Below are 27,268 nucleotides of genomic sequence, written 5' to 3'. Positions count from 1 at the left end.
AAGTGATTCTCCTGTCTCAGCCTCCCGAGTAGCTGTGACTACAGGTACATGGCACCATGCCCAGCTAATTTTTGTATTTTTGGTAGAGACAGGGTTTAATCATGTTGGCCAGGATCGTCTCGATCTCTTGACCTCGTGACCTGCCCGCCTCGGCGACCCAAAGTGCTGGGATTACAGGCGTGTAAAAAAAAAAAAAAAGAAAAGAAAATCATAAGGAATGTAAACTGTATGAGGCAGAAGGACAAGATAGGAGAGTCTGGCACTGCTCTATTAGCTTGACCACCTCCCTCCGGGCTTTCATGTGTGACAGCAAGAAAGTTCTATTCTTATTTAAACCATGGCACTTTAGAGTTTCTTCTGCTCCCATCCGAACCTAATTCTACTGGTACTAATGGTTAGAAAAATCCAGTCGTGGATTTAAAAATCAATGTGGTTTGGAGAACTCAGATGATTGGATCCACATATGGATAACTACTGTTAGACATGTTCTATCAGGACTTTGATACAATGAAGTAGGTCCCAGAGTTCCTTTCATTCTGATAAGCATCTAGGTCTTGGGTTTTGTTCTCTCTATATAGTGAAGCACTTGCTTCAAGCGCCTGTGAGATCGTCCCCTCTTTCCTGACCAAAGAAACAACCACAGCCATCAACATTCTGGCATTGGACCAGGCATTCTCTCCTCTGCTAGGTGAAGAAGCTGCTCTATTTGCTGACCTTCAGTTGAATGTGGTGTAGAGGTTCCTTGATAATAACAACTGTACATCATATGACTCTTTTATTCTTTCTGTCTCTACCTAACTGCACATGGGCACATTACTACTGTGGATTAGATGCTTTACGGTTGGATGATAAAAGCTTATAAGAACAATGTCTGTGTTACCAGAATGGCCATTATACATGATGCTCCAAATCTCCTCTATTTGGCTTAACATAGCTTTGTCTCAATTCTTAGCCTTAATGCAGGCTACTTTTCAAAAGTAGGGTTCTACCACAAAAAAACTCTTTTTTCTCCTGGCAATGATTCCTGTGTAGTTCACTGAAGTAGGCTTCATCCTGTCTTTTCTTTTGCAACCCAAATTTGCTCAAACCAGTACTGAGTGCCCCAAACTTATAGATCCAAAGATCTGTAAGTTTTCTTTTTTCCTTTTTTTTTTTTTTTTCTGAGACGGAGTTTTGCTCTTGTTGCCCAGGCTAGAGTGCAGTGGCATGATTTTGGCTCACTGCAAGCTCTGCCTTCTGGGTTCACGCCATTCTTCTGCCTCAGCCTCCCAAGTACCTGGGATTACAGGCAGATGCCACCACACCTAGCTAATTTTGTATTTTTAGTAGAGACAGGGTTTGTCCCTGTTGGTCAGGCTGGTCTCAAACTCCTGACCTCAGGTGATCTGCCCGCCTTGACCTCCCAAAGTGTTGGGATTACAGGCGGGAGCCACCTCGCCTGGCCTCAGTTCTTCTTAACTATGAATAAAACTTTTCCTGAGTTCTTGTTATAATACAAACATGTGGTCGTAAAAGGTACCTGTATAATTCGTTACTACACAGATGTGAGTTAGTTTATCACATTAGCTAGCTAAAGTCTAGGAGAGGATAAGGAACAAAGAAATGAAACACCCTGGAAAAATGGAAATATACTGATTTATGGTGTTAAGTTACTCAAAGGTATTTACTGAGCACCTATTGTCCCTCTGCATGATACATTAGCTGCAGACAGGAGAGCCCCTCTGGGGAAGAATGGAGGAAGGACAATAGATTGGGGTGGCAGGATGCTTTGGAGGGAATATCAGTTTCTGGAGTAGGGAAAAGAGCACCTCACAGGCAACTTCACAGAGCTATCCAAGGAAAGTCAGAGCATCAGGGTAAGACCATGTCCTCTGTCATGCTACACTCTGGTAGTAGGAACCCTTCTGGCTCCTGCAAAAGAGGCTAGGAGTACACCCAGACAATGGGGGAGGGTAAATAGACCTCATTCAACCAGGGGGCACTGTGGCCTATGCCCTTTAGACTACTGGGAAGATTATTCTTTTCAACTCTTTTAAGTTGGTGGTAAATAACATGTATCTTTCACTTCATGAACACCTACCATACAATCCCAATAGGATTCAATTTTTTGTGTGAATCCTATGGGTTCTGCTTCAATAATATTCTCCCCCAAATTCCTCAAAGGACATTTTCTCCTCTTTTATAAGATTTTACAAATCCCCTGTTTCCTCCTAGGGAATTACTTTTTATTATAATTGGCTGATGTTTTCAATACAAGACAAGGAATGGTATTTGAATTCCTACTAATTGTTAACTGTAGTAGACAATTAGTATAATACATAGGGTAAAGGCATTATAGTTAGATAGCAGGAAAGATTAATTAGAAATACAGCATTTGTGATCATTGTTGTTAATATTTCTATTAGGCTAGGCTAGCCATTTGCTGTGTTTAGTCTGACATTTATGAGGGCAATTTTAAAGAAAAAAATGTAGTTGCTTTATTTTACTTAAGCATGAATCTTGAATTTCAATATATCGAGCAGGTTTAGTTCATATCTTTTTTTTTTTCTTTTTTTTTGAGGCAGGGTCTTGCTTTGTCACCTGGGCTGGAGTGCAGTGGCGTGATAATGGCTTACTGCACCCTTGACCTCTGAGGCTCAACAATTCTCCTGCCTCAGCCTCCAGAGTAGCTGGGACTATAGACACATGCCCCGATGCCTGACTAATTTAAAAAAAAATTTTAGTATAGATGGGATCACACTATGTTGCTCAAGCTGGTCTTGAACTCCTGAGTTCAAGCAATTCTGCTGCCTCAACCTCCCAAAGTGCTGGCATTACAGAGATCAGTTACTGCTTCTGGCCAAGTTAACATGTCTTCTCTTGTAATCAATTCATAACATTTGGATTAAACTAACGTGATTACCCTTAACCACAGAAATGCAAACATTCAGATTCACAACTTTCCTGATTGTTCTCTGTCAAAGACATTAGTTAGTATTGGTTAGAAGAATAACACATTTAGATTTGCACAGTTGCTGCTATTGGAAACATATTATGGTTACAAAATATTGCAAGAATATGTGACAACACTTAGGTTAGACAACATGAAGAACAATGGTATTATCAGGGTACAAAATATATATATTCTTGGCCATTCTTGTGGAATTAAGATAAACAACCACTTGACTTTGTTGAGTCTCATTCAGTCTTGAAATGGAGGGACTTTTTAGAAGGTCTGTGGAGAGCCTATTGACTGGCTAGCCTAGGAGACAAGCTCAGCCCTCTTTTCCCTGCTATTTCATGCAATGGAGGCTGGAAAGCAACATGCTAACTTTCCTAGCATCCTTTGCAGCTAGGATTGGCTGCATGATTCATTTCTCATCAATGATCCATAAGATGGAGTCTATGGGAGAACTGTAGTGAAGTTTTAGTCTTCCTTATACTTTTGTCTTAAAGGTAAATGACTAGAGTGGTGGGAGTCAATTTGCAACCAGAGGCCACAAGCATGAGGACAAAAAACTAGCAGGGTAATCATGGCCAAGTAGATAGATACGATGAGCCAATATTGGCTCCTCTATTTGGCTTAACATAGCTTTGTCTCAATTCTTAGCCTTTATGCAGGCTACTTTTCAAAAGCAGGGTTCTACCACAAAACAACTCTTTTTTCCCCTGGCAATGATTCTTGTGCAGTTCACTGAAGTAGGCTTGATCCTGTCCTTTCTTCTCCAACCCAAATTTGCTCAAACCAGTATCAAGTGCCCCAAACTTACAGATCCCAAGAGTTCTTCTTAACTATGGACAAAACTTTGCTTGAGTTCTTGTTACAATACAAATATGTGGTCGAAAAAGGTACCTGTATATAAAAGGCTTTTGATGACATTGTTGAGCTGCTACACACCTCTTTCATGTTTGCCTTCCTCCAGTCTTTTAATTCTATAAGACCATTAACTTTATTATTTATGTAATGACTTGTCAGGCTTTTTTGTTGTTGTTTACTTGTGGCCAACAGTAGCTTATTCATATGGCTCTCTACCACTTTGAAGAGATACATCTGCAATGATCTGAACATCAAGTCAATTATCTATCAAAAACATGGTTCAAATGTACTTCCATTAGAGTAATCTAACGCAGCACTATCCAACAGAACACTGACAAAGGAAACATTCATATAGAACACATATGTTTGTGTGATGAAGGAACATGTGATCTATTTATGATATAGAACATAGTCATGTACCACAAAATGATGTGTTGCCCAATGATGAACTGCATACATGATGGTGATCCCTTAAGATTATAATGAAGCTGAAAAATTCCTATTGCCTAGTGACGTCACAGTTAAACGATTGCAATGTCATAGTGTAACCCATTACTCACATGTTTGTGGTGATGCTGGTGTATAAAAACTTATGTGCTGCCAGTCATGGAAAAATCTAGCACATACAATGACGTATAGTACAGAATATTTGATAATGATAATAAGCGACTATTACTGGTTTATGTATTTACTACTATAGTACACTTTTTACTGTTATTTTAGACTGTACTCCTTCCATTTATTAAAAAAAGTTAACAGACTCTGGCTATTCCTTCAGGAGGTATCCAGAAGAAGACATTGTTAACACAGTAAATGACTGTCCTATGTGTGTTATTGCTTCTGAAGATCTTCCAGTGGGAGAAGATGTGGAGGTGGAAGACAGTGATATTGATGATTCTGACCCTGTGGAGGCCTAGATAATATGTGTGTTTGTGTCTTCGTTTTTAACAAAAAATTTTAAATATGAAAAAATTTTAATAGAAAAAAACTTATAGAATAAGGATATAAAGAAATATTATATTTTGTGTAGCTGTACAATGTGTTTGTTTTAAGCTAAGTATTATCACAGAGTCAAAACGTTAAAAATAATTTAAAAGTTTATAAAGTAAAAAAGTGATGGGAAGCTAAAGTTAATTTATTATTGAAGAATTTTTTTTCAATAAATTTAGTGTAGCCTAAGTGTACAATGTTTATAAAGTCTACAGTAGTGTAAGGTGATGTCCTGGGCCCTCCATTCACTCACCACTCACTAACTGACCCACCCAGAGCAACTTCCATTTCTGTAAGTGTCCTATACAGGTATACTGTTGTTTATCTTTGATGCGAATTTTTTTATTTTTTATTGTCTTAGACGGAGTCTCACTCTGTTGCCTAGGCTAGAGTGCAGTGGCACAATTTTGGCTCACTGCAAGCTCTGCCTTCTGGGTTCATGCCATTCTCCTGCCTCAGCCTCCCAAATAACTGGGACTACAGGCACCCACTACCACACCCAGCTAATTTTTTTTTTTTTTTTTGTATTTTTAGTAGATACAGGGTTTCACCATGTTAGCCAGGATGGTCTCAATCTCCTGACCTCGTGATCCACCTGCCTTGGCCTCCCAGAATGCTGGAATTACAGGCATGAGCCACTGCGTCCGGCCAATACTAGCATTTTTTTAAGCTTACCTTTTCTATATTTAGCTGTGGGCAGATAGACAAATACTTACCATTGTGTTATAATTGCCTGCAATATTCAGTACAGTAACATGCTGTACAGGCTTGTAGCCTAGGACCAACAGGCTATACCATATAGCCTAGGTGTGTAGTAGGCTATACCATGTAGGTTTGTGTAAGTACACTCTTTGACATTCGCACAACGTTGAAATTGCCAAATGACACATTTCTCAAGACATATTCCTGTCACCAAGTGACACATGACTGTACAGAATACAGGGCCACTGAACATTCAAAATGTGCCTGGTATTTTTGATGAAGTAAATTTTTAATTTTATCTTGCTTCATTAATTTAAATTGAAACAGCCAACATGTGGCTAGTGGCTATCGCACCAAGCAGCACAGATAGAAAGAATTGCTACCTATTAAAAAATATTTTAAGAGATTCCTGTAGTTCTCTTAAAAAATATTCAGCTTGTGACTTTATATATATTATTTCATAGGCCCAAGAACATCTCGTTATGGAAAAATGATGACTCAGCAGGGCTTTGCACAATGCCATGTTTGAAGGCTGTTAAACAATATTTAACTCGAATATTAGCTAACTAGGCAGAACTGATACCAATTTAAGCATTTTACATTGACAACTATAATAAAGGATGTCCTTTTGGAATAATAATCTTATTCAGACTACTCTTTCAGTTGTTTGTGAAGACTTTTGTGTTCCCAATTACGAATGAAAAGAATAATAATGGCATGCCAGTCTCATTAAGCCATGGGGGTACAACAACTCTCTCAGACAAACTATAAATTATCGTTTGCACAAGACCGCTGAGTATGCTAGAAAATCAGCCACAAAGTGCGCCAACATGGCGCCGAGTAGTGGGAGACTGAGAGTGGGCAGCTAAAGATGCTCCAGGTGAAAGGAGAGGAGAAATGGATGCTGATTATACTAGACACTGGGGATCTGTGGGGCCATCATATTCTGGGACACGGTATTCAGCACTATCTCCTACACCCAAATGTGACTTGCAGAAATGATTCCATGATGCCTCCGTGTCTTGTGTCAAGCTAAATAATCAGCACGCTCACATGCATGGCTATATTTAGAGCCTGAGGAACAACCATCCTTCAAGTGTCCAGGGGGACCTGGAGCAGCTAAAGGTGTCACTTCTTCTATCTCTTGACAAGGATGGTAGTCACAGGCAACTCCTCTATTACTGGTTACCTCCCAGCTGCTGAAAAGAGGTCAGCAAAGTTCCTGTGTGCTGGGAACTTGAGTTCCTTCAAGGTTATGCACAATTTTAAGACGTGGCTGACAAGCTGAACTTATTTCAGAGACAGGACTATCTATATTCTGAGTTTTCACAGAAATGATGTAAAAAGTGAGTTGAGAGTTTTGGCAAACCGTATTTTCTTATTCTATATTTGTTACTATGTGTAAAACATTCAATTTACCAAATATTTCATTTAGGAAAACCACCACCCACACTTCTAACCACTAGGTGTTCTTGAGACAATTATAGAAACTGGATTACTCAGTATCACTTTGATTTCATATTGACAAATACTTCCCATCAGTTTGCATTCTTTTACAAATACCCATGTTTTCCTCATAGGTGCTGCTTTGACCCATGTATTTTATGGTAATGTCCAAGGTCTAAGGAGATAACGGCAACCACGTGTGAATAGTTAAGACTCAGTCTTGATAGAGGGACATGGTCTCTAGGAATGTACCATATCTGAACGAAGGACACATTTAGAATAAGTCTCAGTAAAAGACATATAAATATGTGAATTTTTACCTATGATGTGGCTCTGAAATACAGAATCTGCAACTGCATCATCTTCATCCTCTTGCAAGTTTTCGTTTGCCTGTTTTACCTGTAAGAAGAAGAAAATGATGCAAGTTCTTACTTGTTTTATTAAAAAGATCGTTTTGCAATCCTCAGAGTAAGGATACATTCTATAACAAATATTTGGGCATAGGTGTGAGTGTTTGCATGTATATACATGTGTGAGTATGTACGTATACATATAACATATATTTTTTTATTCCACTTTTCCACACTCCATCATTTGCCTTTATTGCAAGTTTTAATTATAAGAGCTTATTTTCAGGCATATAACTTCATCTCTGAAGGAGAGAATTTACAGGGTATCTAATTCTACACGCAATTTTAGAGATACCAGCTTTGCTTTTTAATAATTAATAAAATCAGTAACATACGACTGTTAGGAAAAATTAAAGTCTAAGGAGGTATAATTCCTCTAGAGTAAGTGACTTCCACTACCAGTTATTTCAATAGGAATGAAAATATATACTTTAAATATACTTAGATCTCCTGGCCCTTTCCTGGAATGTAACTAAGAAGACGATTTTTTTTTTCATTCTTTCCATAATGAAAGGAGATGACAATGATGTATGTATGATCAGTGAACTAGAGCAGTGAGTCATTTATCTAGATTTTTTTTTTTCAGCCAAAACCATTCCCTCTTACATTTCAGTTGGAAGGCCCAGGCGCTTGATTGGGCAGCATCAGATGGAACTCTACACAGAATTTAATGAAGTCTCAGTATTTTACAGATGAGAATTCTGAGGTCTCTTTAAAGTTGGCACGAATGAAGTCAGTGGCAACACTGGCATGAAAGCCCAGGCCCCCTGCTTCCCAATCCAATAGCGGAAGTAAGAGCATTATCAGCAATACCAACCACAAACAACAGTGAACACTTACATACTGGGCAGGCGCTGTTTGCATGTAAGATCTCAAAATCCTTACAACAGTGCTGTGAAGCAGGTGCTATGGTTAGCTTTATTTTAAAAGATGAAGACCCATCCCAAAGCAACAGAGAAGATGATTGTCAAAGTGGTGGCACTAGGATTTAAACACAGCAAATCTGACTCCAGATTTGTGTTTACTAGGGCGACCTTTGGTATTCTCAAATTTCCACTTGAATATGTCTATGCAGACTTGGACTCAGTATCAAGACAACTTAGGGTTCTGGAGGGAATGGCCCTACATAGCTCTTTTGAAATACATTCCAGGCAGCCAATGATAATAATGTGCAATGCAATGGGTGTTCTGCTGAGGCACTTACATCAGAGGTTGTCAGTGGATTTGCTACAGGGCTTGAGTTGAATGCCAAGAAATTATTATTTTATACTCTCAATGTAAAAGTCGTATGGCTGAATACTGACCTTGAGCTGGATTTAGCTTTCTACTTTTTGCCTCCTATTTTTCACACTTAATGGAATAAGACCAATTATTTACATTTTATGACTGCAGTTTCAATATTAGAATGTAATTGGTGCTTAATCTGTACCATGCTGATAGCCAGAGATGGCAAACTCAAGAGAGTATGTAGACGGTTAGCTCAACCCTGGCAAGGAGAGATCGTTAAGGGTTCAGTATCAAGAGGCCATGCTTCATCACTTTCTTTCCCCTTCAGCTGTCTAATCTGTGGGCATTTCCCTGTTGGTTAGCAACTCCACAGGAAGAAAGTCAGAGAATGAAAGAAGGCAGGAAAAAAGGGCTTCATTAACTGACCATGTTCTAGCAGTATATATTTACAGATGGCAGAGAGGAAACGTACTGCGAGTATGAGAAAGACCAAAGCACTACTTATTTGCCTTGCAAGGTTCTCTTTGCTCAGGGATCTGTTCATGACAAGGTGACCCAAAGGCCCCCAAACACCTTAGTTTCCATTAATAATCCACTGGGAGCCTTTTATCCTACTTTATAGAAACAACAAGGAAATCATATTTTCAGTTTCATATCAGCTCTTAAGGCAGTATGTCCCATATTTCCCCTACATGTCAATGCAAAATAGTATTTCCTTCGGGTTTTTCTAAATTTATACATTTTAAACTTGCAGGGGTGCCCTCAAAACGTGTTGGACTGTGAGTAAATCATCATCTCTGCCAGCCTGTGCAATTCTAAATGAAAGAATCAAATAATCAGAACAAAGTTTTCATCTTACAGATAAAGAAAAAGGAGGTTCAGAGAGGGTTAATAATCTATTCAAAGTCATACAGAATTTCAGTTATAGAACAAGCACTCCTGATTCCTATTCATTGCTATAATTCAATTTTTCAGAGTGCCCTGTCCAGTTACAGCTGTCCTTTCCAGACCTTCCAAAGAACTACTTTGTTAATGTCTACCAGTTAGGTATGAAGGCAATATTCCAAGTATCCATAAACTATATTTTAAGAGTAGTAAACATTTTTCGTGTGTGTGTGTGTGTAATTCTCCGCTTCCCTTCCCTACTATTCCCTACCCCTTCTGTGTGCCTTCTCCACCTCCTTTCTCTAATTATCGTATTTAAGAAAGAAAACAAAAGCTACTGCACAGTCCTACCTGTCAGCTCCTTGCCAGAGTCTTTCCAGGGCTTTATGTGCTTAATGGCAAACGCTAAATGTGGCCTCTGGGGACTTATGAGAGGAACTGAGATGGTGAATGAGTCCCCTGGCTCTCTCAGCTCTCCTGGGCTGGATGACCCATGAGGGGCAGATGACTCGGGGGGGGAAACTGTGAACTTGAAGGGAATGGATGAAGCAGCAGCAAGAAAATGGAAAGTGGGGGAGTGCTTTAGAGTGACATACGTGTCAGTTCTAATTATCCATACAAATAGATTTCAATGCAAAGTGGTGAGTAATTAAAAAAAATCCATTTGCCTATGGAAATGAGGGGCATAATTTATTTTGGCAGCAGAGTCCCCTTGCTAATTATATTTTTCATAGGATGAAATTTAAATTAATTTTCATTCTTGATCCCATAGGAGCTGGATGTTGGTGGGAAGTTGTGGGAGCTTTCCTGGGAGTAAGAAGGCTGCCAGGTCAAGAATTTGCCAAAAATAGGTACAAGTGTGACAGTCTCCATGCGGGAAAGCACTGCAAAGAATGGGAAAGTGGACCCAAAACCAAGAAGTCTGGCAAGCGTTTGGGTCAGAAAAGACTGGTGGTTAGAAATGCAGAAATGTCCCAGTCATTGCTGCCATCCCAGGAACAGAAACAAGTCCATGTCAGTTATGTCCCATTTGGTAAAAAGTAGAAGGTGACTCACAAGCAACAACTATGGGTTGTTTTTGGTTTAAGTTAGTTGTCAGTGCTTTGGGTGTCTTCTAATGATTCATCTCTAACTCTTGTCCATCTTTTGGGGCTCTGCAGTTCTAGTCTCAGGAACTACTACTCCAAACACCAGTCTATAACAGGCAACAATTAAATATCACTGCACTTCTATTTTATTGAGCTTCCTGTTCCTAGGAAGTTAAATTGAGCTTCCTGTTCCTAGGAAGGGCGGGAAGAAATGTGCTTGTAAGAGACACAAGTGGAAAAGGGGAGAAAATAATTCACCATTGATATAATTTCATAATTAAACCCAGTTTTGAGAACATCCTTCATTTGGAGTTCTATACATCTTTCTTCCCTGAATCACCCTAACACTAACGGCTTCCCAAGAAACCAACATTTCGATGCCAAAGCTCATTTGAAAAGGAAAAGAACATAATGAATCTAAGTGAGACAGGAAATAATCCTGGGAGGGAAAACTCCTAGAAGGCATAACCTTTGGAAAAGCTACTCATTTAGAAAACTTTGCAGGCGGAGGGCAAAATATGCATGCTTCTTATTAGCATCAAAATACCATTTAGAACAGAATTGTTCAATTAAGGATGTTAAAATTATAACATTTCACAGAACTTAATAAGATGATAACAATTTGTGTAATTATTGTACTATTTTCTGCCATTTTATCACCATGGTACCATTTTAATGGGATAGTATTTGATGCTTTTTTATTAGCAGACTTTTTTTTTTTTTTTTTTAAGACTATGTGACACTGGGTGAAGAGAATACCAATAATTTAAATTAAAATACCCATACTAAAATGGTCATATTAAAATGGTTCATGATGAAGGTATATGATCTCATTAATTTTGTTAATGATTTTTATTTTTGCCCAGTGATAGTTAACTGGGAGCCTAGAGCTGTCTTTCTTTGAGACTTTTCATTTCAGAAAATTATCTAAATCCACAGGAAGGAAGAACTTAAAACATGTAGCAAGCATAGTGTACCTCTTTTTGACTTATTAACTTAATACCAAAGCAGCCTTTCTAGGAGATGCCTTTTCCTTATTTTATAATGATTTTGTATAATTTAAATAAAAGTACCAAGTAGCACAGCCCTTGTCTAAATTACACAAAAATTAGAGCTAAGTGGTCTATAAATGATGGCAGAAATGGGGATATAAGCTTCTAATTAAGGCTGTGAAATAAGAAAAAAATTTAATTCAGCCAAACATTAATAGGACTTTTAAACATATCTTAGAATGTTTCCAGCAATACTAAAAATGAATATGCAGTTACTAGTGAACTAAGTGGAGGTTTGCTACCCATGTGGATTTGTTATATGTATGAAAATAATCTTTCTATTATATATTAGAATACTAAAAATGCCTTAGGACTCTCATAACTATATATAATCTTAGTTTGTAAAGAACAAAAGATGGTGGTATAGTATATCATAAGGTTTTAAACAGTGGTTTTATGTAGGGAAAAAAGTGTGATACGTAATGCATTGCATATAGACACTGTTTTCATCCAAAATAACTGCTATGAAAAAGTTCTTTGCAACACACTTTAAAATAAGCAGAGAGTGAATTTACCTCGAGCCCTAGTGGGGGGAAATTCCCTTCAACTCTGAATTTTAAAAGGTTCATGGGTATTCACATAAATGGGCTGTGGTGTTAAAATACATCTCATTTTGCATCTAATCTCCTTCCTATATAGGCTTATAACATGTAATAAATGAGTTTTCACTCCTATTCCTGTACTAGTCCCAAAGGAGTCTATAGCAATGTCCTTTCTGAAATTAGTAATTTCAGTCCAATCCATGCTGATGATTATGGAGATGAAACAAAAAAGCACTGCATTTTACATTTTAAAAAATGACTAGCTAGTCAACTATCCAGGTTAATGACATTTCTCTGTATGGAAAAGCTTCTCAGCATGACTAATCTCTCTTTCAACTAACTAGAAAAATGATCATATCCCTATTGATTATGTATATGTGGGGTCGTTAGGGAATCTTTGTACTTGACACAAAATAATAAGAGTGTTTCTTGCAGGTATTCTGCGAAGACCAGAGCACCCTGTGAAAGACTGCAGGTGAGAGAGGAAAAGCATGGCAAATAACTGTAGCATTAGGAAGCAATAAGAAAATAAAAATGAAATCGCGAAAGCCAAACACAAAGACTTTTTGTTTTTGTGGTACTTCTGTACGGTGAAGATATACCCTAAGCTGTCAGGACCATACTAAATGGAGCATAGTTAAATCCAGCGCCTCTGATAAGGGGCTCTGCCAGGCTATCAAAGTTTTCCATCAGCTGGATTGAATTTCCAGCATATTGCACATTTTCACACGTTCATTCTCTCCCCTTCCTTTCAGTGACACTACAAGGACAGCCTTAGATATGCTTATAATTTGTGGTTTTATAATGCAGGGGACATCTATGTTTTCAAAGAAGGGATGATACCATGGAAACTAAGAGCAGAAATGGGATGGGGGAAAAAAAAAAAAAAAAAAAAAAAAAAAAAAACTTCTGCAACGAACATAATCTGCATACAATTTTGGAGAGTTTGTCAAAAAGACCTTATGGTTCTGTAGAGTCAAGAGCTATTTGAGTAAAAACATTTAAACATCCACTTCTCTCAAATTAAAGTATGTGAAACTTGAAGGAAATCTAAACATCAATAAATACTTATAGCTAATAATTAATAGCTAATAATGTCAGCCGTGGTCACTTTAAAATCTCCTCTACTCTTGAACGACTCCAGAAAATAATGCAGGGAAATACTGAAAGCTCTCTCTCAGACAATGGTAGTATGTACTATATTTTGATAACCTCTTTATTAGAGTACAAAAAGATATGGATATAGTAATTCCGTAAAGAGAATTTTTTTGTGTGTTTAAGTGCTCTGGAACTTACCAAAAGGAACAATGAATATTATCAAATTATTTACACAAGTACATAAAGAATGTAAGGAGAGGATGTGCAATTTAAGGTAATTAAAAAAAAATATTAACTGAAACTAGTACACCCCAGGAAAATATAAAAATGCTCCATTTATTTTTTAATTTTTAAAAAGAAGTCTATTCCCTGCACTCTGGACCCCATAATAGGCTAAATGATAGGGAGCCAAGTTCCAAAAAAGCTTTCTTAGTCTTCACAGCTTCTGTTTAAGTTGCATGAATTGGTTCATACAACTTTCATAAAACATAAACAACGCTTAAATCAAATCATCAAAATAGGCAATAGTCTCTTAAATTGTTTAGCACTTTTATTTTTAAAATCATGTTCGTTCCTTTTTGGTTGCTGGTGATGTTAGAAATAATCATCAAAACAAATTTCCAGCCCAATGGTGTAATTTGAAGATGATACCAGTAGCATCATTTGCCTGGACTCACCGCGATTATACTCATCGTTTTGAAAACAGCTGGGAGAAGCGGCATTTCCTGAGGGCCAGGCCCACTCGAGGTCCAGCTGCCAGCTCTCTGCTGCAGTTGTCCCCAGTATTTCTCTCTCTTTTTACAAATCCTTTTTCACTGACCTTTTCTTTCCCCCAACTGCAATCTCTTACCCATACACTTTCATTAGCAAACGGCAGAAAGACCTCAGCCAGAACATCTCAGATTGTAGCACTTGATACCAGGATGGAGGAGCACTTACCAGGGAGCCTTTTGGTACTTCCATATCGGCTTTGCTTTTCATGTTTTTCTTGTGGTTTCCTTGAGTGCTGAGAGAGCTGCCGGTGAGACAGGAGCCCTGAGAACTGCCCTTTAACACATTCCTGCAGGAAGCATTAGTTGATCCACTTTCTGTCTGTGGAGCTGCTTTCTTATCAACTCTGCAGGTAGAAAGTGATTCCTCTGATGAGTTACCTTGCTCCTTCTTCAATCACTCTCCTTTTCCCAATCCTTTCAATATTTAAAGTAATCTCTTTCTAGCTCTTTGTCTTGAAACCTTTGAGGGATAAGTGTTCCTCACAGGCCTTGATCAAATCTTCAAATATTCTAGTAGCGTGTCAATTTAGATGTGACAATATCATAATGTATTTTTTATTTTTATGATTACTGTGGAGAGGGGCAAAATAAAAACCACTGAAGAGTGATTCCTAAATACCTTTTTAGCTTAAGAGTGGCAAGAAACATCATTATTTCTGGAAAGTTTCCAAATATATGTTTGCTAGGTATAATCAATGAAATCGGCATGCTTTAAAACGTACATGTAATTTTCTTCCATTTCATGCCATCTGGGTACATTCATAGTTCCTAGTGTAGGTGGAATTTCTATCAACGCTGATAAAACTTACCATTCTTTAATTTCAAAGACCATTGGTTTGGTTAACAAAGTAACATGGACTAAATTATCATTTTATTGCTAACTTTTATTTCATTGTTTAAATTCTGGCTAATGTATAAAAGACTGCTACTATTCATTTCTGCTTGTATGAAAAACATGCTTGACTGGCCTTCAATGCACAGAAAGCAAACAACTCTTTTTAAGGTGGTGGAGGGACCCCTCTACATTGCTACCTGCTTTTCCAGCGAGTTACCTGTTCAAGAGTTCCGTCATGAAGGTGTCTTTGGTTGAACATGTAACAGGGCTGTGTCTATTCCTTGGTTCAAACTTCAGTTGGTTGTAAATGTCTTGTGGTGTTTTCCGGTTATTTTTGCTTTGTAAACCGCCATCTGGATTATCTGCTGACTTGGTGTCCTTGACAAGCTCATTTTCTGTCTCACACTGTGGTTCAGGCTTCTTTTTCTCTTTTTTTCTTTCCGATTTTAGTTGTCTGTTTCCAAACCCCAAGACTTTTGCATCTTTCTTTTCTACTTTGGTTTTGGAGACGTCCATTTTCCTGCTACTCAGAGCTGGAAGTCGACTCTTCCGAAAACCAAACCAGCTGGTAAAAGAAGGCCCAGGCTTCTGCTTTGCTTCTACAGAGGTGGGCTTTGTTTGCACTTGGCCCTTTTCCACATTCTCCTGAATGCACAACATGACCTTTTCTTCGATTGTGGGTGAGAGGGGGGCTTCTGAACTCACAGCATCAGTCGCAGTTGCAGAGGCATCTGGATGCCTTCCAGAAGTTTCTAGCCTGGATGTACTGCTTGTTTCAAAAGTGCTTGGATGCTGAGTCCTCCCTGGGCTCTGCAGGGCTTCAGGGCAGTCTGTTGGGGTGGGTGGGCACCGGTGGCGGTCACTGCCTGGTTCCGCAAGTATAGCCACATTGGGGCACTCTCCCTGGGTGAAGGCCGGCTGGTTTTCCTTCCCAGGTGGGATGAGGAGTCCCTCACACTTTGGAGGGATCCTCAGAGGCAACTTGCTTGGGCTCCCATGCTGACTGCTGGAGCTGCCGGAGCTCCCCAGGGAGCCCTGCCTGGAGGAGGGGTGCCCCAAGGGCCTCCCAGCACTAGGGAGACTCTCCAACATGGGAACAGAAGGGGCCTTGTTGGGAGAGCTTTCCATGGAAGAGTTCCGCCGGGTAAGAGAATTGCCTCTCTCAGCAGTATTGGTAATGATCTGAGTTCGGACTTTGCCTGGCCCTTCCATGGCGGGTGTGGAAGGCTTGTCTCCTGAGTGCGCACTGAAGCTCTGGCTGCGGGCTTTGGCGCCATTCATGCCCAGAGCTGGTTTTAGGTGTGGTTTGCTGGAGGAAAGGGATCTTTTCATGGATCTAGTATCTTCCCCGTCCCTTCCATCACTCCCAGGGATGCTACTTTCCAATGACTCTTGTAGTGCTGTTTCCAGGGGAAGCCCCTCAGCTAAACTGTCCTGTGCCTGTGAATCCGGTGTGGTCACATTTCTCTCACCTGCTGTGATCTCCATGCTTGCTGGATTCTCGGAGTCCTCTGGCTTAGACTTGTTCACAGCCACGGAACTTTTGGAGGCTTCATTTAAACTGTCTTTTTCATGTTTCCCTGGCACGGTGGAACTTTTCCTGAGCAGCTGGGGAGACTTCATGAGCACTTTGAGTCCCACCGGAAGGCGAGTTTTCAGTCCTTTCTCATGAGCACTTTGACAACCATGAGGGCTGTGATGGCTTTTGGAGGGTGATGAGGACAAACAGGGACTACTGACCTGAGATGATGGTGACTCGTTTGCCCCTAAGAAGGAAGGCTTGGGGGGTGTGGAGGCGCTATCATTCAACTGTCCTTTTCTCCCTGGAGATACACTTTTGGAGGACGTCATTTCCAGTGGCTCATGGGTTGAAGGAGAAATCCTGGGAGTCTGTAATCCTGTGTCCATTTGTGGGGTCCCAAGTGTTTGGCGAGGAGAGGTTTTCGGGGCACCTCTCTTCGGAGAGACCTTTGGAGGCCCCAGAGCCATTACGGTGAAGGAGCTGGAGGGGGCGTGAGCAGGGCATCGGGTTTGAATGACTGCTTCTGGGGAGGGTGTAGGGTAAGTGAAGACAGGCTTTTTGAAGGCCACAGAAGGTTTCTTCCTCTGCACTTCTGTCGCGGCCTGATTAGACGAAATAACCGGAGCAGAGATTCCTTTCAGCAGAGGGGATTTGAATGGGGTCCTTGCTGTTTCACTGAGGACCCTGGTTTCAGACTTGGTGGATGAAGGTGCTGGTGCATAGTCATAGCTGGGCCTGGCCAGCAGGGAGACGGACCTGCCTGGAGGGGGCGGAGGGGAAGGGGATTTCACCCCTGCCTCCGGCCCAGAGCCACAGTGTTCATCCCTCGTGGGGGGCTCTCCGCTGTCGCTAGACTCAATGGCAGGCCTTGACCGTGACCCTGGAGTCTGACTCTTGGGGCAGCGGACCCAGTCCCTCCTGCTGGGCAATCTGTGCGGAAGTTGGGTGGGATGTTTTGGAATGTGTGGATCTGGTCGTAATTCAAAGAGGGGTCCTGAGCTCTCAGTCTTCACGAATCTTGAGAGTTTCCCAGGAACTGAGGCCGGTGATTTTTCAAGAGTCACCAGGCCAGATGAAGGGAGTAGTGTGGAGGCTTCCGGCTCCATTAGTTTTGATTTCTGAGGTGAAGACTTGCCCCTGGCAGATATTTTTGTGAGATTTTGCTTGTGATAGATGCCCATGGGCGCTGAAGACCTGGAATTACTCTGGCATGATAGCGTGTGTGTGGGCTTGACCGGCTTTTGCTGCTGAGGATTTTGTGTCACTGTCCTGGAGCTGAAAGATTCAGTGGACACCCTGGGAACATTATCTGCATTATCTTTTGGAATGTTTTTCTCAGTGTCCTCTTCAGACCTTTTAAAGAAAGTATAGTCTCTTGCAGCAGCTCCTGGGTGTAAACAAGTAATTCCCTGAGGTAAAAGTTCAGCATGTTCTGCCTTGGGTCCAGTAGGAGCTGAATTGATGGAAATTTCATTTCTGGTAACAGTGACAACTCCAGTCTGGTGAGAGCTGAATTCAATGGGCTCACCGTCTTCCGCATCAAATATCACGGTAACACATTCTTCTGAAGAAGTCCTTTTTACAACTCTTTGCTGCTTAATGAAACTAAACGTCTTTGGCCTAGTCTCTGAAGGGGTGGGCACTTGTTTTTCCTCCTCATCAGGAGACCCACATAGAGGTTTTCCAAACCCCACAAGAACATCCAGGTTCTCCACGGACTTCTCGGTGTCGGCAGCCAGTGACATGTCTGAAGGACTTTTCTCATCACTGCTCTCTATGTGCAGCTCATCGAGTGTTTCATTGTCATCAGTGTCTGAAAGCTGGAGGTTGAGAGCCACGCAGCCATGGCCTTGGCCGTGTGGGCCCCTCTCCCTCTGTACCTGAGGCGTCTGCACACTTGGGCACAGCTTCCTCTCCAAGGGACAGCTGCTGGCGCAACTTGTCAGCTTTTCAGGCCTTTCCCTGGGATAAACTGAGGATGTGCCTTCCAGAATGTGTTTTCTATTTGTTTCCCAGCCAAACAGACTGTCAGAAACACTGTGGGTTAGTTTACTGCCATGCGGCCTGTAGCTCTGGTTTGGAACTGCTTGGAGCAATGCGAAGGTGGAGGAGTCATCGTCTGCATCATCGTGGGAATCTAGATCATAAACAAATGTCTTGTGGGGCTCCTTGCAGGGGCTCCCCAGGTCAGCTGTTTTGCAGGGGGGATACTCCTTGAGGCTGTTACTTTTAATTCCTGGAGAATATATTCCTTCATTCGAGTTCATGCAATCTTTATAACCCCATTTGGTTATCACTGATGGGGGTTCAAGTAACACTTTTCGCTTCTGTAGCTTTCTTAGCCCTTCCAAAATGTGGCTTTCCTTGATACGAGTTGGAGGTAGTTCATTTGTAGGACTAGCAAAGCCACTTGGGAGCGAAGAATCAATACTTAGCCTTTTATCCCAGTTTTGTGATGATTGCTAGGAAAGAAAAGTAGATATCAGAAATGATTAAACCACATAGATCAGACATATATAAAAGGAAAAGTCCATCATGGGACTTAATTTGCACTAGTGGTTGATAAGTATTCACATATAAATGCCTACATTAATTAGCTAATTAATGTATTCACAAACTATGCAGCAAATATTGATTTTGCCAGGTCCTGTGCTAAGCAGCGCAGTGATCTAAAGAAACAGAAGGTAAAGGCCCTGTCTTCATGGAGCAGAAATCCCAGCAGGGGAGAGGAGAATTGGCCACAGCTCACTGTATGTAAGGGAGAAAATGAGAAGTGCAAATGTTGTGGGTACTCTGGAGATTCAGAGGAGGGAGGCCACAGACAGGTCTATTTGGAGAAAGGCATAAAGGAAAGGTACATATTTTTTTCTTTTAAACTTACCTAGCTCTTGAAAGACAGGTTTGCCTTAGGTTAAAAGTGGGGGAAATAACTTCCAGATGGAAGAAATGGGATGGGCAAAGACCTAAGTCAGAAAGTACATTCAAGGTACATTGGGGGAATGACTAGAAAATGACATGACCTTATTGTAGAGTGTCTATGATAGGTGCAGCGGGTAAAGCTGGAAAAGTAAGTTGGTTCATATCTTTACGCTCACATTTGATAGTTCTGTGACTTCATGACTTTATTTGGTAGGCAACAGATATCTGTGAAAACTTTCTTAAGTTACCACACACATACACACACACACACAGCAGCTGGGCATTCGCTGTTAGAACCTGATAGTAATTATTCACCTACCAAATTTAGAAAGGTCAATTCCTTGCCCATCACCCTTCCCAAATGCCAGCCTCAGCACTGGAAAAATGTATGGGAAATGACACAGAGAAAAGACTGTGCTCTACATATTCATTTTTTTTTTCATAGTTTTGCTAATAAGAAATGGAAGGGGGCGGGGGGAAAAAGAAAGCTAACATTTACTGAGCCTCTGCTGTATACCAGCCATTTACGGAGTGCTTTCACTCCATCTTCAGAACAGGCAACTGAGACTCATTGTTGGGTCTGTTGGAGATCACACAGAAAGAGCTGGAGCAAAGGTGTGAACTCTGGATTCTCAGGCTCTTTCTACAGCATTGTCGATTTCGACTCAGTTCAAAAGTGGCCATGAGGGGACGTGAACCCAGGCAGTCTGGCCCCAGAGCCTGCAGCCCTAATTGATGCTATACTACTAAAGTAAAGCTTGGCCCCTCTTCTCCCCTTTACCTTAGTCAGTGTCACAATAGAGATCACAGGTTACCCTACACTATTTCTTAAATGGTACTTGCAGAGTTTAGGGGGCTGACCTAGCGACTTCTTAAGAAGGCTATTTGGGCTGGGCACAGTGGCTCATGCCTGTAATCCCAGCACTTTGGGAGACTAAGGCAGGTGGATCACAAGGTCAGGAGTTCGAGACCAGCCTGGCCAACATGGTGAAACCCCACTCTACTAAAAATACAAAAATTAGCTGGGTGTGTTGGCAGGTGCCTGTAATCACAGCTACTCGGGAGGCTGAGGCAGGAAAATCGCTTGAACCTGGGAGGTGGAGGTTGCAGTGAGCTGAGACTGCAACATTGCACTCCTTCCCAGGCGACAGGGTGAGACTCCATTTTAAAAAAAAAAAAGGCTATATGATTAATGGTAAAGAGCTTCAAAAGAAGGCTCTGGGTTTCAGAAATGCACTCTATACCAGTTTGGCTACATCAGTCTCCTCCCTGCCCCACACACTTATGTGCAGAGGTTGAAAAAAAGGTCAGAAACTTCCATTTGAATCCGGGCTTCTTAGTACACTGTAAACATTTGCTTACATCTAAGGCATTTTCATGAAAATTACTCTTGCTATCAACAATGCACACATTTATTTGTTTTTAAATCGAATTATAATTTTTCTTTAGGAAATTCTCCACCGTCAGAAGTTGCTGGCAGTAGATGCTATTTGGTGATGCTGCCCCACTTCCTCTTCCCTGTACCATTACAAATTCCTTTAGAAATCAGAAGAAGTCCCATTAGTGAATCTGGATATTACAGATCCACCAGAAAGCAGTTGCGACAGTGTGAGTTTCTAAGAATTTCCATGATCCTGATAGTCATGTGTTGACAATAAATAAGAGAAGCCAGGCCAAAGTACCCCACAAGAGCTTGAAAAATGTGGATGTGTTTGCCCCCCAAGAAGACATGCTCAGCCTCTGCCTTGCCTCCTTTCCGCCATTCTGGAGGCTGCCCAGTGCTGCACTGCGACTTCCCCCGGAGCCAGTGGCTGCAAACCTCCCAGGGCCCAGGCTGTCTGCCCGGTGAGATCAGCCACATTCCTCCTTCAGTCCTCCACAGGAGGTTATAGTATTTAATAGCTGGAGAAAAGCCTAGGCCAATCTTGAAGCCTGGGGGTGAGAGACACATGAATGCCCTGTGGGAGTGATGGTGGGGAGGAGCTGGCACTTCCCACAGGCAGATCCATCCTTTGCTGCGAAAGTTGGAAGAAAGTTGCTCTTGGGAAGCAATGTGGCTGACTAAAAGATGCTGTTGCTGAGGTTGAGGCCTGTGTTTAATGTCCACAGTCCTCTTCCATTTCTTGACTGGACAAGAATCTTATACATTTTTTTTCCTAAAGGGCGTCTTGGTCTCAATGGGAGCAAACCAATCTCAATCACTGAAGCAACCTCACCATGTTTCAGGCTGATTCAACAAGGCCAGTATAAAAGAACAATTAAGAATGTGGGTTCTGGAACCTTCTGGAGCCTGCCTCTGCCATGTACTGCCTGTGGCATCTTGGGCCAGTTACTTAACTTCTTCGCACCTCAGTGTTGTCTTCTGTGAAATGGGGAGAATAGGAGAGCCTACTTAGTAGGCGACTGGGAGCATTACATGATCTAATGCTTCTGAAGTCCTTAAAAAGCCGTGCTACATATGGTAATTTCTCATCAACTAGAGCCAAATTCCTCTGTAGGGCAGGCTAGTGCATTTCATGCAGGCTTCCTTTCTGTTTCTACACAAGTATTTTAAAAAACATACTTGTGAACTCAAAAAGCGCAATCAATCATATGTTAATCGTTACATAAGTTACTACACAAATTCATATTAATATGATACATGTTTATTATGTAAGTTAATACTACATGAGTATCCAGCACAAAGTAAGAAACTGCAGAACTTTCTTAAGTAATACACATTTCAAATGTCTTCATGAATCTGGGTCTGGCTTGTTAGGTCCCTGAGAAACAAGACTGTTCACTGTGAGATGTGACAGGTGTCCTGGTACTCCATGCTCATGGCAGAGCCCTATTAAGGATCCAGAAAAGAGCCACCTGACTGTCCATGAAGTGCCTTAAGAACCTTCTTTTTCCTCATTCAGGGGAGAGATTACCTTAGAACATCAAAAGCTACTGTAATTGGAAGAATTCCAGCCAAAAAATAAAAGAAAGTGAAAAGCCTTTGAGAGGCAGAGAGAAAAAGAGGTGTGAAAGTGAAAAGAACAGAGCTAGGGGCTCTGGGAGCCAGCGATATTCACAAAGCGAGGAAACATCCCTGACCATCTTTCCAGTCTGTTCCGAACCAGGCGCTGAGCAGTCATTATTCAGAGCACCTAACAACTCCTTAGAGGGGGCAATTTTGATAATGCAGCAGGCTCTGTACTTTGCATCGGAAATCTGAGTACAAGGAAATAAGCCCTAAATGCAAACGTGAAATCTGAGTTCTTGTTCAGAGGATGACAAAGCTACTCCCTCATCAATATCTCCTGGGAGTTCTGGATTTTCTTGGTTTCTACACTGCTAAAACCATGAACTAAATGTATACAAATGGTAGAAACATGACCTCCAAATACACCGATCCAGGGTTTCCATTCTCGTGTGCTCTTTCCTTTTCTCCAACATTAGGGAATGGATAAAACAGCTATTTCAAATATTTCCCTTACATCAGTGTACAAAGAAGTCTACGCAGGGCACGAAGGAACCTCCAGCTCTGCAAGCCCACTGTGTAGATGGCAGTCATTCTAGTTGTAGTAATTATTAAAAATCCTGGTAAAGGAACTCTTGGCATGTATATAAGTAGAAATATGCCTACCTGCACTGAAGTTGTGGTCTCTGTCATCTCACCATGCTGCCTCCAATTTATAGTCAAATAGTGTTTTACAAGGCTATGGCACTGATGAAAGGAGGTCAATATAATACATGAGCAGGTGCTCCGCAAATGGTGGCTTCCTTCTTACCCCTCCCACCTGCCCTTGACCTTCATGACCAAATCCCACCAGAAGAGGATTCTCTTCTGGTTCAGTCTGATGCCACAGTGCTTAAAAGGAGGTCTTACCCTTTTCCTGAGGTTCTTCCCATCGTGCCACGTGTAGGAGGAGCCACTGGAGTACTCGCTGCAGGTGCTTGAAAGAGACAGTTCACTGCTGCTGCTGTAGCTGTTTCGAGGACAGAGATGACCAGGGATGACAGCCCCCAAGCCAGGGCATTTCAAGGCTGATTTTGTATTTAGTTGGTGTTCCTGAAAAAGCAGGGCAGCTCTGAGCACGGGCTTTGCTCAGAGGAGAGTAAATGTCAACACAACCTTATGGTGAGGTAGGTGGGAATACAGATGCTCCTCAACTCATGGCAGGAGTACATCCCGATAAACCCATGGTAAGTGGAAAATCAGCTGAGAATGTACTCAATACACTTAACCCACAGAATATCATAGCTCAGCCCTGCCTACACTTACATTAGCCTACCATTGGGCAAAGTCATCTAACACAAAGCATATTTTATAATAAACTGTTAAATATCTCATGTAATTTATTGAATACTGTGCTGAAAATGAACATCAGAATGGTTGTATGGGTGCACACAGTACAGTGTCTACTGAATTTGGCTCCATTACAAAGTTAAAAAATCCCGTTGAACTACCCTAAACTACAGATTGTCTGTATAGTATGTTATGATAGTTAGGGGCAGACTTTGCAGTCAAATTATAGGCTCAGATTCTGGCTCTGCCTCTCATTGTGTGGCTATGGGGAAACTATTTACTCTCTTTCTTTCTTAAAAGAAAATCGTGATGTTAGGGTGTCAATTTTAGATCTTTCCTGCTTTCTCCTGTGGGTATTTAGTGCTATAAATTTCCTTCTACACACTGCTTTAAATGTGTCCCAGAGATTCTGGTATGGAGGGGGGAGGGATAGCATTAGGAGATATACCTAATGTAAATGACGAGTTAATGGATGCCGCACACCAACATGGCACATGTATACATATGTAACAAACCTGCACATTGTACACATGTACCCTAGAACATAAAGTATAATAAAAAAATAGAAAGCTTAAAAAATAAAGAAAGAAAAAAGAAAATCATGATACTACTGCTTATCTTATAGGGTTATTGCATGGACTAAATGAGGGTCTAGTTGTGAAGCACATCACAGCATCTGGCCTATAGTAGGTGCTCAATTATTACAAGCTGCCATCATTATTAAGCAAAAGTACCACAAGGGTGTTCTTATTTTATCTAGCCATACTGGTGAGAATATCAAATCAGTATCAAAACACGATTCGAATGCTACAAAAGGACGAAGATAGAGTCACATCTTTGACTACGGGGTTCAAGAGCATGCAAACTGGCTGTGAGTCTAGTGGTCTGGATCCTGGGCTAGCCACTGGCACTAAGCATGCACTCTTGAGCAAGGAAGACATCTAACTTCCATGGTCTTCAATATTTTCTTTATAGAGGGTGCTGCTCTTTGAGATTTCTGCTATGATTTCCTCTGGTTCTGATGGCATCATTCTAAGTCAACAACCAGATGCCCATTGCCTATCTGTGCTACCTCACAGGAAGCCATCCACAGCAAACACCAAACTCAGGTGTCATGAGCCTCCACTGTAAATATAATAGTGCTTTCTATATCCAATCCTGGTTACCATTTGGCCATCCACATGGCAATAACCCTAACATCAAATAGATCTGGGTTCTTGGTGGAAGGTTCAGGCTGTTAGAATTCTAGTGGTTCTGCATAAGGCAAGAGTGACAAATAAAGTTGTAAACCTCCGAGCACATCTTGACAGCCACATTATAGGCCCCTCGTGTAACAGATGAAGCTCTACAAACTGGACAGGCTAAATTAATTTACATCCCAACCACTGAGAACAGAATCTCTCTATTACCGTCTAATTCCAGTCTCCTATTTATATAAAGCTTTGTCTCAGAAACTCTTTGATGGGAAGCCATCTGTCTGTGTCACTTGCAGAGTGGCAAAGCCTCTTACTTATACAATTTATCGACACTTTGTGGGTGCCTTTCAGTACCTGAGTACTTATCACTGTTCTCCAAATGCAATTCCAACTGACGGTGACTAAACGCCAGCTTGCGGAAGGAAGGTAATGATGATCCTACGGTACTTGTGGTAAATATTAAACGCCTACATCAGTATATAGGGCATGTTTAATTTACTCTCTAATCAATATCTATAATGCTTAATAACATTAGATTTTCAGTATTAGGCATCTGCCTTACTATCAATACTTCATTTTTGCTGCAAAACAATCTCTTTAAGTGATCTAAAAATGCCAAGACATTTTACTATCCTACTTTTTCCCCCTGAAATTTGGCTCTAAACATCACTGAAAGGAGAAACTTGTCTTAAAACCAGGCTTTCAGCAATATCTATTGATTTATGACCTTGCTTATTGCCGGATGTAACTTAGTTCAGGGGAGTTCATATCTGTATCTCCACAGATGCCCACAACCAGCGGTTGTGCCGCAGAACAGCAACTGCCATTTCAGCCTCAGCCACGGTCGGCACCTGAAATGTGCACTGAGCAAACTTTCAGAAAGAGCTCATCAGGCTCCACTTCTACTGTATGCTTTCCATTTTCTCCATTCTGTCCTCTCATATTTTGTTGTTTAAGTAAGCAGCGTGGTGGCTGCTATTTAGGACTGCCTCTGCTCTGACAGACGTGTCTACTCTCCAGAGAGAGAGAGAGAGAGAGACTGTGTCTGCTGTCCCACCAGGCTGTCCAGATCCAAACTCCAATTGCCTTTCTGCACTCTGCCTGGCTTTTGGTTACAGTTTACATTCTGCCTTCTCCCAATGCATTGAGGGAGGCTTGCATGCAATTCGCTCTTATCTTCCCGCCTGTTCTTCCTACTACATGTATTAAAATTATATCTATTTTTACAACTCAATTTCCAGGTCTCTTTTAATGAATAAGCAGCCTTGCCCACTCGTGCCCATGTGTATACCTCCTGTATAGATGTTGTGTAAGATGACAGGAAACTAGGACTCAGAAGATGGGCTGGGGTGAGAAGGCATTGCTGCTTCTTCCTTGGCCTTGAACTTGAGATGCCCTGATTTTTTTCTTTTTCTTAGATGGAGTTTAGCTCTTGTTGCCCAGGCTGGAGTGCAATGGCATGATCTCAGCTCACCGCAACCTCTGCCTTGCCTCCCAGGTTCAAGTGATTCTCCTGCCTCAGCCTCCCAAGTAGCTGGCATTACAGGCATGAGCCACCATGCCTGGCTAATTTTGTATTTTTAGTAGAGACAGGGTTTCTCCATGTTGGTCAGGCTAGTCTCAAACCCCCAAATAAGGTGGGTGATCCACTCAAAGTGCTGGGATTACAGGTGTGAGCCACTGCGCCCAGCTGAGATGCCCTGATGTGATGGCAGATGCTTGAGGGAGGTGGAGAAGGCCTGTGAACGTCATGTGGGAGCAGGCAGGGGCAAGGATGCTTAAGCAGAGAGGTGTCCTCTAAGACAGGCTTTTCACACTTTAATGTGAACTAAATCACCAAGGGATCTTGTTAAAATGCAGATTCTGAATCAGTAATTCTGAGGTAGGACCTGAGATGTATGTAGTATTTTTAACAAGTTCCCAGGTGCTTCAATGCTGCTATTCTGTGACCAGGACTTTGTGTAGCAAGCCTCTAGGAGAAGCTATTAAAGAAGTATGTCTCTTGTGTGGGTTCCCCAGCGGCATGTTGTGGTACCTCACAGTCTGACATGGGCTGTGCTAAGCCAGACAAAAGGAATGGTTGAGTCTGCCTGCTGGCAGGCACGTGAGTTAGGGAGAGTGTCTGTGTACGTGTATGTGTAGTGGTGGTTACGAGGTAATTCCTTGCAAAGAAGAGGAGGCGGCCACTCCTTTCTACTGGGAAATTCTCACACCTTCCTACACTTTGGAAAATCAATGTTTGAATTTAAATAAGGGATGCAGAATCCCTGACATCCTGGCTGCAAAGTGAGCTCTTTTTTTCCTCCAGTTTCCTTCATCAGCATGTGATTGTCACATAGGATTATCTACTCCAGTGAATAACTGCTCTGTGGTTGAGCACTGGAACTCCAAGGCCATTTATGAGGTTGAAATTCTAGCTTTCACTTGCTAGCTCTTTGAGCTTGGGAAAATTACTGAACCCCTCTGTGACTCAGTTTCTTTCTTTGTAAATGGAGATAATGAAAGTAGCTA

The 27,268-nt window shown here is 41.4% G+C and overlaps 1 protein-coding gene across 3 annotated transcripts in view; it reads right to left on the bottom strand.

Moving 5' to 3' along the window:
• The window catches only part of NCKAP5 (NCK-associated protein 5), a 904,755-nt gene that overhangs the window by 100,106 nt on the left and 777,381 nt on the right, over window positions 1–27,268 (bottom strand). For 2 of the 3 annotated variants that reach the window (XM_011970297.1, XM_011970296.1), the window contains exons 11-14: window positions 23,142–23,324; window positions 15,062–18,828; window positions 14,176–14,353; window positions 7,255–7,333 (exon numbers count right to left, since the gene is read on the bottom strand). In XM_011970297.1, the coding sequence (XP_011825687.1) occupies window positions 7,255–7,333; window positions 14,176–14,353; window positions 15,062–18,828; window positions 23,142–23,324 (4,207 nt within the window). The remainder of the gene's footprint in view (window positions 1–7,254; window positions 7,334–14,175; window positions 14,354–15,061; window positions 18,829–23,141; window positions 23,325–27,268) is intronic. The other variant, XM_011970298.1, reaches the window with a different exon arrangement.

This window comes from Mandrillus leucophaeus, unplaced genomic scaffold, assembly GCF_000951045.1.
Source record: "Mandrillus leucophaeus isolate KB7577 unplaced genomic scaffold, Mleu.le_1.0 Scaffold94, whole genome shotgun sequence".
NCBI classification, from domain to species: domain Eukaryota; kingdom Metazoa; phylum Chordata; class Mammalia; order Primates; family Cercopithecidae; genus Mandrillus; species Mandrillus leucophaeus.
This window is presented reverse-complemented; position numbering and strand designations above follow the sequence as displayed.